Source organism: Mus caroli, chromosome 16 (assembly GCF_900094665.2).
Source record: "Mus caroli chromosome 16, CAROLI_EIJ_v1.1, whole genome shotgun sequence".
Classification (NCBI taxonomy): Eukaryota; Metazoa; Chordata; class Mammalia; order Rodentia; family Muridae; genus Mus; species Mus caroli.
Window position 1 is genome coordinate 45,502,805 of NC_034585.1, and position 12,591 is coordinate 45,515,395.

At 41.5% G+C, this 12,591-nt stretch overlaps 1 protein-coding gene across 1 annotated transcript in view; it reads left to right on the forward strand.

The window, feature by feature from the left end:
* Morc1 (MORC family CW-type zinc finger 1) overlaps window positions 1–12,591 on the forward strand; it is a 188,581-nt gene that overhangs the window by 142,632 nt on the left and 33,358 nt on the right. The window contains exons 19-20 of the mRNA XM_021185413.1: window positions 2,098–2,343; window positions 6,782–6,883. Coding sequence (XP_021041072.1) covers window positions 2,098–2,343; window positions 6,782–6,883 — 348 coding nt within the window. The remainder of the gene's footprint in view (window positions 1–2,097; window positions 2,344–6,781; window positions 6,884–12,591) is intronic.

Sequence of the window (12,591 nt, forward strand, 5' to 3'; positions counted from 1 at the left end):
GTTGGAACATCTTCTGGATATATGCCCAGGAGAGGTATTGCGGGATCCTCTGGTAGTTCTATGTCCAATTTTCTGAGATGACTCCCTATCTTATGTGAGATAGAGCCTCTCTATAAACTTGGAGCTTACCACCTTGCCTAACTATCTCTGGTCAGCAAACTTAAGCAGCCATCAGTCCTCACCTCCCCAGAGGTTACAAGTATGCAGCACTGCATCTGGCTTTTTATGTGGATGCTGGAGATCCAAACTCAAGTCTTTCTGCTTGCCTTCTCCGCAACTTTTAACAGCTCATAGGTCTTAATAGACAAAGATGTACATATTTTATGTCTCGAAATTTCTCCATGTTTGTTTTAAGTACTGAAGCATTTGCTTCCAGCGTGTCCCTTTAGTTTGGGTTGCTGCTGCTTGCATTTTTTGTATTCTACACAGGCACCAAAAAACTCCTGAACCCAGTAATAAGTTGGAATGCACATGAGCTCATAACCTTGCTCCTTCCTTTCATAGAAATTTACCTAACTCACTACATAGCTGAATTTCAGAATCAGGCACAAGAGCAGTATGTTCCATTTGTATTAAAGTTGGTTCTCCTGGATAGCAACCCATCACCAGCAGGAAACTTGGGAATGCTAGAAAAGCACAAACATTCTACCCCAAAGTCCCTTAGTTCTGTTTGGCTTCTAGCATAGAGAGGAGACTCTAGGAAAGGCTAACGGGTGCACATAGAAAACAGTAGCCAGCAGGGGCAGGATTCAGGATGTGAGATGTGGGATTAGCCTGAGAATGCAAACTGGCCTCACCTCACATGCACTTCCTCTGGCAGGAAGTGAAGGTGCATTGTGTGTTCTCAAAGTCAGGTCTCTGCATTCAGCCCACCTCTGCAGCTCCTGCTGAATCCACCGAGTGAACTATTTATTACTGAAGGATGCAGTCAACCCTTTTTATTTTTGAACTTTTTATTAGTAGCGAGAAACACGCCTGATAATCCCAAGCCTCACAATGGGTAGAAGTGCAGAGAAAACATGTCTAGGGCATGCTTGGTCCTTCATGCTCAACCTCAGTCTACATCATGCTCTGCCCCACAAGGCTCAGAGGGCATCACGGAGGAGACTTCTAAGAGTCAGAGATCAGGGCGATCTTCTATGAATCAGTGTCTTCTGCACGTGGCAGGGCCATTGCACCCATAAACACAGGAGCTGTTGCTACGTGCATCTATAGTCTGCCTAAGACCAAGGCAGTCTGCATTCTACCATGGGTGAGGGAGGAACACACAAATCCCTGCCCTGAGTTGAGGCGCTATTTGCAGGGTATGACTTTTATAGAAAGGAGAGTTATTTTTCTTCAGAGGCATGGCCTTGCTCCAGTGGGTGATGCCACACCTGTGTGAATATAGGCAGTATGAGTTGGACCTAGTGGATTTAAGAAAAAAAACAGGACATGAAATTGAAAAGGGGATGGATGTCTCTTAGCTGCATGACCAAGGCAACTTGGAAAAGAAAGCATTTAATGTAGGGTTTTACAGTTCCAGAGGATTCTTATTCATTGCGGGACGTGGGGAGCATTGTAACAGGCAGGGAGGCATGGCAGGAGAACTAAAACCATAGCAGAGAACTTATATCTGAGGGAGGGAGGGAGGGAGGGAAGGAGGGAGGGAGGGAGGGAGGAGAAAAATATGCATAGGAGTATAAGAAAGCATACTAACTGGGAATGATATGAGCTTTTAACACCTGAAATAGGGCCGGGCGTGGTGGCTCACACCTTTAATCCCAGCACTTGGGAGGCAGAGGCAGGCGAATTTCTGAGTTCGAGGCCAGCCTGGTCTACAGACTGAGTTCCAGGACAGCCGGGGCTTCAAAGAAAATCCCTGTCTCAAAAAAAACCCAAAAAACCTGAAATATATGAATCTATGGGTACCACTCACATTTGAACATATATTGGGGAGATCTGGGAGAAACTGGTGGGCAAGACTAGGGGGCAAATATAATCAAACTACATTATATACTATAAAAATATAATGGAGTGTTATGAGAGAAAATAGTAATTCATCATAAATGATGCAACTACAACTCATAAAATTATGTCTTACTGTTTTTAATTAAGGAAAAATCCAAACTTGGGAGACTCAAGCCTTCAGGGGCAGACCTTACTCAGGGCAGTCCCTCATCTGTTAAGCTTTCGTTCATCCAAAGAAGCCAAAAGAGAAGCACAGAGGATGCTCACTCGGACGTGGAGTTCATCTGCATGACGAAGATTCCGAAGAAGTCTGTGAAGAAGACCGTGAAGTACCTGCAGCCTGGTCATGCTCCAGCTCTATTGGAAAACTTCAAACTTGAGGACACAGCCCAGGCATGTCTTTTTTCCCCCCCATTCTTTTCTCTTATTCACAAAATATATAATAATTCCCTTGTTCTGGAAATAGCATGTGGTAAAGGTTTTGCTTCATTTTCACATTTTTAGCTCACTCTAATTATGGGATGTACATTGCAACCTGTGTTTGCTGGATAAGGTCCCAATTTCTATTTTTTCCCTTTGGTTCTCTATTTTGGAAGAAAAGTTAGATTGCTAATATCAGCACAATTTGGAGAACTCAGCCAAGTGACAGTGCCCCAAAGAATGCCTGGATGAGAAAAGAGCTCACATTTGTATTTAACAGAAGAGAATAGACTGGAGAAACTTCTAACTTATAGCAGCCTTGGTGTGGTGGTTTGAATATGCTTGGCCCATGGGAAGTGGCACTATTAAGGAGGTGTGGCCTCATTGGGATGGGTGTGGCCTTGTTAGAGGAAGCTTGTCACTGTGTAGGCAGGCTTTGAGGGCTCCTAGGGTCAAACTCTGCCATGTGAGGAAGAGACTCTGGGTGCTTGCAGAAGATAGTTCCTTTGTGGCTGCCTTTGTATGAAGATGTAGAATGCTCCACTCCTCCAGCACTTTAAGCTGTTCCCAATTAAATGTCCATTATCAGAGTTGCCTTGGTCATGGTGTATCTTCACAACAATGAAGCCCTAACTAAGACAAATGATTTGTTACCCTATAGTCAAAGTTAGGGAGGAATTGGCATCAAATATAAATACACTACTAAAGAGTTGAGATTGTTTATTTTTGTTTTTAAATTTTTATTATTATTTGGTAATTTGTACACCTATTTAATATATTTGGGACATTTTCACACTTGTTACCCCCTTTGTCTGCTTTCTATGCCTGTGGAATTCCTTCTTCTTTCCCAAGTCTTAAGACTAATAAATATGTCACCCTAGAATTTCTAGGTATGCAAATATGTGTTTCTTTTAAAGAATCACAGCACACACACACACACATTCCTGTGACGTTCATCTTGTACCATGTTTATTGCTCAGTGCTCAGAGGCACTTTCACTGGCATCCTTTCTTTCTTTTTTTTGTTAAGATGTATTTATTTATTATACATAAGTACACTGTAGCTGTTTTCAGACACCCCAGAAGAGGGTGTCAGATCTCATTTCGGGTGGTTGTGAGCCACCATTTGGTTGCTGGGATTTGAACTCAGGACCTTCTGAAGAGCAGACAGTGCTCTTAACCACTGAGCTATCTCTCCAGCCCACTGGCATCCTTTCTAAAGGATGGCTGTCTATAAGCCTCTTTGTTGTTTATGTTATCTTCCTAGCTCATCAGTCTGACTTTGATTGTTTCGCCTAATAACATTCTGGTGGTTTGAATATGCTCCCCAGGGTGTAGCACTATTGGGGAGGTTTGGCCTTGTTGGAGTAAGTATGGCCTTATTGGAAGAAGTGTGTCACTGTTGGGGTGGGGGTGGGGTTTGAGACCCTCCTTCTAGTCAAGTGGGAATCAGTCTACTCCTGGCTTCCTTTGGACGAACATGTAGAACTCTCAGCTCCTTCAGTGCTGTGCCTGTCTGGAAGCTGCCATGCTTCCCACCTTGTTGGTAATGGACTCACCCTCTGAGCCTGTAAGCTAGCCCCGGTGAAATGTATACATATATATATGTACATAGACATATATGTATATATATACATATATAGATATATATTATACTATATATTCATACATATACATATAAACATGTACATGTATGTAACATGTATGTAGTGTATTTCATGTAGCTAACATGAAATACACTAATTTACTGCTTTATATACACAAACAGTTCTGTAGCTTTTCATAGCATGTGTGTGTGTGTGTGTGTGTGTGTGTGTCCATCCATCTGTTCTGTATAATCTTATTGTAGACTTTTCAGCATATGGCTCCTCCCTTATTAAGCTTACTATAGAACAGCTTAATATTTTCACAGGCAGATGTAAACTGTGACTGTGGCAGATGCTTAAGTTGTTTTTCCTTTATTGTTTTTAGAGAGTTTTACTCTATTCCCCAGGCTTCTCTTCCTTTTCAGCCTCCAGAGCAGTAGGAAATAGATTTGGATGCTGCTCTGCCTAGCATGTTGTTTGTGCATTTTTCAGTTTATTTTTATTTCCATTCATGTGTATATATACTTGTCTGGTACATGTATGTGGGTAGATACCCACAGAGATGAGAAGAGGCTGTCAAATGCCCTGCAACTAATGTGATGGGCAATTGTGAGCCAATCCATACGGGTGCTAGGAATCAAACTTTGGTCCTTGATATGACCTGTCAAAGCTCCTAACTGCTCAACCTTCTCTGCAGCCTCTGTTATAGCAGCTGTTTGTAACACAAGAGTAAAAACACTTAAAATGAGGAATTTAACTAAAAATAGAACAGAGATGTCTTTCAGAGATGTGTTCCCTGCATTTTTAAAGATTACATTCAGTTAAATTGATAACAAGAGAGGAGATAGAACATTTGGCACGATGAATACAATGTATGTTAAGAGGACAAACAATGGTAACATGGAGGGATGCCAAAGAGAGATTATGACTTGTACAGGAATCATAACCATGGTATGTTCTAGAAGCCATGAGGAGGGGGTTGCATTATCCTAAAGGCAGTGAGGCTACACTAGTGGTCTTACATGGAAGAGTTGTGTGGCCAGACTTTCCTTCAGAAAGGGTTGGTCTGACATAGTGTAGAGAAACATTTAGTACAGAATTGGTTATAGAAGTCTTGGGTTTGCCAGGTGTTGTGTAGCACGCCTTTAATCCCATCACTCAGGAGGCAGAGGCAGGCAGATTTCTGAGTTCGAGGCCAGCCTGATCTACAAAGTGAGTTCCAGGACAACCAGGGCTATACAGAGAAACCCTGTCTTTAAAAAAAAAAAAAAAAAAAAAAAAAAAAAAAAAGTCTTGAGTTGTGTAGTCTCTTTAGCCACATAAAAATGGCCCATGGGCCTGGGACAATTCCTTATTCAAGATATAAAACCCCTTAAGCCCATAGACAGATGCAGGGTTCATCTCCCTTTTAGAAGATGCACTGTTTTTGTTTGTTTGTTTGTTTATATACACATGTCACATGTCACAAAGCATCTGGGTAACTCCACAGCTCAGTCTGACCTCTTCTGGGAAGATGTGGGATCCTTTTGCCAAACAAAAGAATGCACAGTTAGACAGTTCCCCTGCATTGGCTACTAGAGGCATACGCTGCCATGCAGGAGGGATGCCCAGCACTGAGGGTCTTGCACTCTCTCTTCTTTATGCAATTAAAGCAGTGTTTTATCTGATGGTTACCTATACTGTGTACCAATATCAATACCAAGATGCAAAGGATACCTCTCTGGGGCTGATAGCTGATGCATGGATTCTGCTCAGTGATTGTACTTAACAGGAGTCACTGTGAAACAGGCAGTTCAGTGGGTGCTCCAGAGGAGAAATCACTGGAGTGTGGTCTAGAATGATGGTGGTGGAGGTGGTCACATTTTGGTCACATGTTAGGGGTACTGAATGAGCAGAGAGATATTGCAAGAGTGCCAACTGAGTTTTGAACTTCTGAACATGGCTGTATAGTGATGATATTCACCGAAATTGGGGGTTCAAGAGAACAATTGGCCTGTGGAGAGGAACATGAATTTGACTTACAATGTCAGACTTAACGAAAAGAGTCTGGATTCACATTAGACCCTGGATTTAGAATTGAGGTCTACACAGGGCATGTGACCTTATGAAATGCTAACACATCTGAGTGTGAGTGAGGGTAAAGGGTCATGTGAAGAGAAGACAAACAGTTGTGGCTAGGAAGGCAAACTGCACAGACTGGGAAGGACTTGCTAGTCCTATGAGGAGAGAAACTAGGGATGAGGCTTATCATTAAAGTCCAGGGGGAATAAGGAGATTCAAAAGGACCTGAGCAAGAGGGCTAAATTCTATAGATCTGAAAAATCATTCTTTAAGTTGCCCAAACTTATCAGCAGTAGGTATGATAGAAGGAAGACGTTTGGTGCTGCTGCTGGTGGTGGAGGGAAGAGGCCAGAAGCCAGATTGGGACTGATTCAGAAATGGAGACAGGAAATGGAGGCAGGATGTATGTCAGCTCTTGAAAACTAATTTATTTGGTTTGGGGAGATCTTATATTCTTGGAAAACAAAAAGTGAAGTAGATAAATCAGAAGATCATTTAATTTTTTATAAATATTTAAAACTAAGATAATTGTTTTATATATATATATATATATGTATAATTGTGATGTGTTCTTAGGTGATCTTTATATGTATTTATTGGCTTGTGACCCTCCTGTCTCAGCCTGCTGAGTACTGAGATTATAGGTGTGTGTTATCATACCCAGCCAACCATGCAGTTAATAGCGTCTCCATGACATAGTGAAAGTGGCTTCAAGTTAACCATTGCTTGGTTCTACTGCTTGCTTAACTGTTGACACTGTTTTAGGTTTCCTCCTGGGAAATAAAAAAGCAGCAGAGTGAGAGCCTCGTGCAGGCAGGCAAGGCATTCACTGATGCAGCTAGCAGCAGAGACCCGACTGTGACCGTGGTAAGGACAACTCCATCTTAACACTCTATCACATCCATAAAAATTAAAGAGTCTACTAAATTTTGGTAGGTGAAACATAGCTTGATGATGAAGGAGCATGCCCCAAAGACACTAATTGTTATCTGCATGAACCAGAGAGATGATAAGTATTTTGGTTTTTTTTCTTTTTCTTTTTTTTTTAGAGCTGAGGACTGAACCCAGGGCCTTGCACTTGCTAGGCAAGCACTCTACCACTGAGCTCTTGTTATTTTGTCTTTTTTTTTTTTTTGAGAGAGATAATAAGTGAACTCTGACCTATGACTCCTTTTTTTCACGCTGAGAGAACTTTGACATATATGTAAATGTATGAAAAAATGTACATATAATTTGAAGAACGTATCAGAACCCCATGTCCCAATCCAAATCATATGCAATTTTAGATATGGACTCTTGTCAGAAACGTAATTCTTCTTTTGATGTTCTGGTCTTTATTATTTATTTATTGCCTGTCTGTCTGTCTAACCCTTGTGGTGCTAGGGACCACTAAGTTATAACATCAGTCCCTGAAGTATAATTTTGAATTGACTTAAATTCTCCAAAACCCCTTTGGAGAAATCAATTCAGGAAACACGGGAACATTTTACACTCAATCCACTAGACAATGCATCTTCATTCTGATGGTTGGTATCAAACAGCTATGTATCTTGGCAACTGTGAAATCACTTTGAGTTTATGAAGCCAAGAGTGACAATGCTTTGGTGTTCAGGATTAATTCAAGGCCTGGCCATGTCATTAAAACCATTGTCCATATGCTCTATAGCATTCTTTTCTGTTTATGAATTGTTTAAATTGTACTGGCCCAATAGGGGACATATTTCTCCTGATTTTACTTCCCTTCAGGGGAACATAACTGATACAAGGTACACAATAGGACTATTTAAAATGAATTTATAATCCTAGCTAGCCTGTATAAAACACACACAATCCAGGTATTTTGTTTACAAACCTTGTTTAGTTTGGGCAGCTTGGGAGCTATTCTAACATATTCTCCAGCTATAAAGTCTCTTGTTACTTACTGTTTCTTCTGGCCATGGGCTCACGGTCCATTTCCTTTCATGGCAGCCTCCTCCACCTTCGTCTTCCTTCTTCTCTTCCCTTCCTGCCTTTGTAACCCCCTCACTTGATCCTCAAGTCCCATCTTTCTCCCTCCACTGCCCAATTACAGGCTCTAGCTTTTAATTGCCCAGTTGAATTGGAAAGCAAGGTTCACATAGCATCACTTGGTGTACATGAGGATCTACCCATGGGGGCAACCTTATCTTGAGAATTCATATTTACCATTAGAATACAAGCAGCATTAGAACCACCCACTACAGGACTATGAAAGAAGTTTTATTTAGAGAAAATAAATATGGAAATTTTCAAACAGAGCTCCATCAAGCCCCACGTGCTCATTTCCCACCCCTTAGCTAGGATTTTGTGGCTAATTTGCTCCCTTCTATATTTGAGTCTAGTCTTGCTACTTCCAGACATCACACGAAGCCATTGCTAGCATTTTAAGAAGCCATCAGAAGAGAAAGAAAGAAAGAAAGAGAGGAAGAAAGAAAGAGAGGAGGAAAATGAGAAAGAAAGTTAGTTGAAAAGGAATAATTTATGTATGGGAGCAGAAAAAAAAAACCCTTAATATCAATGATAAGGAACTAAAATCTAGCAAGTAAACTTGAAAGCATCTTCAAAGTTAGAAAAGAGGTCAGAATGTAACCAGAAGCTGAGAAGGAAGGGAGAGCCACTTGCAGCGTTTTAACCACAAGACCTCTGTGATGTACAGTTTGACACAGCTGCACCTGAGACTGTTAGGGCTGCCCCTTATTTTGCAGATGCATCAGCTTCTTCATCGGCTTCTCATGAAGCTGTTACATCGTCATCTTTTCTAAACCGTGCACAAGATTTTAGTAAGTGCTTATTTGGAAACTACCTATGTGCCTTTGTGTGGTATATTTCATAAGTTCTGATGAATTTTTGTGGGTGTGGTGGGTGATTTATTTGTGACTCTGTGATCTTATCAGGGTATTCATTTTCAAACTCATAGAACAAATTAATTTGCATAAGTGCACATTACTGAGATGCATATTAATTTCTGTTTGGCTGATGTTAGAATAATTCAACTAGGACATAATTACCTGTGAACGCTTATCTGTAATTTCTTTTTAAAAAAAAAATTGAAGATTCTTAAGCCCTATGATCCTTCATCCCCAGTTATCTTTTAATTACTGTGTGCATGCCTCTGTGTGTGTGTGTGTGTGTGTGTGCATGTGGTGCAGTGGATGGGTGTGTTTGTGCACTCACATGTGCACACGTGTGTTTATGTGTGTTTCATTTGTATTCTGCTTGTTGAATAGGAGGGAGGACAGCAGTCAGTGCTAACAGTGGAACAAGAGGCTGTTACTTAAGGAAGAAAAATAAACACAACAGAAAACACTCTCCCTTCACTTACCATGCTACTGTTTATTATGTTAGTGTGCGTAATTGATTGTGGAGCCTGGAGCCTTATTCCCAAGTATAACAGACTGATATGTATGGTGTGTGCAGCCCACCATAGAAAGCCCTTACCTCATGCCTGGCTGTGCTCTACTGTACTGGTTTCATGTTGTCTAGGGAACAATTTCATTCTGATTAGCATATTTTCCCTGACTGTGTTAATAATGTCTACCCACTTGCCTTTAGACAAGATTCATTTTCACAGTAGGGCATTTAATTTTCCTCCCTTCTGACTTTGGGTACCTCACTGGCTCTTGAATTGACAGTTTCCCTAGCTCAAGTGAAATGATGATAGCACCAGTTGCCCCGTACATCGTAATTCAACCTCACCATTGCTTAGGGTTCGGTCACGTGATCATCTGTCCTTCCAGGTGACCTCACTGTTGGGGCTCAGTGTTCTAACAACTTCCTCTGTTACCCTAACGTCTTCCATTTTCTCTCCTTGAAGTCTGTTTCTTTTTATTTTTTTTAATTGAAAATATCTTTTCCTACACTCTACATTCTGATTATAGTTTTCCCTTTCCCATCTCCTCTCAGTTTCTTCCTACCTCCCCTTTCATCTAGAGCCACACCCTTTCTGTCTCTAGTTAGAACAAAAGGGCAACTAAGAATAAAAATAAAATAAAAATAAGATAAAATCAAATTGGAATAGGACTAAACAAACTAAGAGAGGAAAGGGAGGGGCGGCTGGGGGGGGGACCATGAGAACATATACAGAGCAGAGACACACACATTTGTATGCTCAGGAATTCCTTAAAAACACAAAAAGCCATGATATGTACACAAAGAATCTGTAGGATTAAAAACCAAACAACCAAACAAAAAACAGCCAGGCAGTGGTGGCGCACGCCTTTGATCCCAGCACTTAGGAAACAGAGGCAAGTGGATTTCTGAGTTTGAGGCCAGCCTGGTCTACAAAGTGAGTTCTAGGACAGCCAGGGCTACACAGAGAAACCCTGTCTCAGAAAAAAACAAAAACAAAAACAAACAAAAGAAACCCCACAAACACAAAAAGTATAGACACAACATCACAACATTATGAGACAAGGAACTCCCAGAGATGCTGTTGAATTTCTTTGTATTGTCTATCTGCTCTTGGGCATGGGCCCTGCCCTGTCCAGTATTTTCAGTGTCCTCTTTTCCCATGCTCTGTGTCACTGGTAACACTCCCCTGCTTTACTCCCCAGGTCTTGGGCTCATCTGCTTCGCCTGCAGTTGCTTCAGGCTGTGTAGACTGTTGTCTCTGCCACAGCATTTTAAATTTATGCTTTGCCTTTCAGCCAGTGTAGGTCATTCGTTTTCTGAGTCCATGCAATGAACGTTAGTTAGTCCACACAATGCTCTTGGTTGGACCTTGCACATCTTTCAAAGATGCAGAAGTTTCCAACTGGGAATTAGTGAGCTTGAAACACTCTCTAGACATTGAAAAAAAAAAAACTGCCCTGCAGATAATGAAGAGTTTTCCAAAAGACATCATAATCCACTTTCAAATGTGCAAGTTAGCCTTCCAGTCCCGTTGGCATTGGACTCTTCACACCAATTTCAGCAAACTTCTTTTGTTATTCTCCACAGTTCTATTAGCCTAGGGATCATCCTTGCCAGCAATTTAGGGAAACTAGTGTGATCCAAATTTATCATCTCTGTTCCTGTAAACCTGAATTGTTCTCACATTTTGGGGTATGTGTGTGTGTGTGTGTTGGGGAGCAAGGAATATGGGGTTGTCTGAGTGTTTTACTGAAATCAGTCTCTTTTCTGTGTGGCCAGGATGAAATCTGGGGGGAAGTTCTTACCCTGAATCACTTCATCTAATCTTGATAGTATGAGGAGTAGGATTTTCATCCTCACATCACAGGCAAGGAGAATCAAAGGTCTCCCAAGGCCACACTGCTGGAGGTGCTTACTCTGAACCTCAGTGGTCCAACCATGACTCCTCCTCCTCCATTAAGGGGCTATTGTGACTTCCTGCTCTCTGTGTAGTAACTGATCAGTTATCAGAGCAGCCTCTTCCTCTTGGATCATCTGAGACAAACCAACCTTCAGTACACAAACATGAGGATTCCAAGAATACCCATGCAGTGTATTGATTGACATTAAGAATTTGGGGCTACCAATGGAGGAGCTAGAGAAAGTACTCAAGGAGCTGAAGGGGTCTGCATCCCTATAGGTGGAACAACAATATAAACTAACCAGTACCCCCAGAGCTCATGTCTCTAGCTGCATATGTAGCAGAAGATGGCCAAGTTGGCCATCACTGGGAAGAGAGGCCCCTTGGTCTTACAAATTTTATATGCCCCAGTACAGGGGAACGGCAGGGCCAAGAAGTGGGAGTGGGTGGGTAGGGGAGCGGAGTGGGGGGGAAGGTATAGGGGACTTTCGGGATAGCATTTGAAATGTAAATTGAAAAAAAAGAATTTGGGGCTAAAAAACTTTCAAAGTTGTATAGATGAGTATCTACAAGACCAATTTACAGGTCAGAATCTTGAATTGATATTTAAGAGCCAAACCATCTAAAAACTGGTATGTGTACACATACACACACACACACACACACACACACACGTCTTGCCATTGGTAGCAACATGCCTAGAGCTAAGTTATATGGAACATACCAGGCTTCGAACACAAACCATATATCTCCCCACTTGTTTCTGGAAGCTGAAAAAGGTGATCGTGTAGATGTCAGTAGGAAGGGTAGCCAGATAGAAAAGGGGCAGATAGTGGCTACTAAAACACGTTTCCAAGAGGAGAAATGGTTATAGGTTGTATAATTCAAAACAGAACTCCAGTCCACAATTATTCATGCTATACTTGAAAATAACTGCAGAAGACTTCAGAGGTTACCAACCCAGAATATTTTAGGATATGGAAATGCTAATTACCATGAAGTGCCATTCCTCATTCCTTACATGCATTGAACTTTGGTTCAATAGGTAAGGTTCCATAGGTTCCATAGGTAAGGACAATAATTATATCCCAGTTAAAAAATTTTAATGACCAATCCATGGGGCTAGAGAGATGGCTCAGTGGTCAAGAGGACTTGTTGTTCCTGCAGAAGATGCTAATTCAATCCCAGCACTGAAGTCCATTGTGAGCACCACACAACTCCAGCTCCAGGAGATCTGATCTCTGTGGATGCATGCACGTGCACACACACACACACACACACACACACACACACACACACACACACA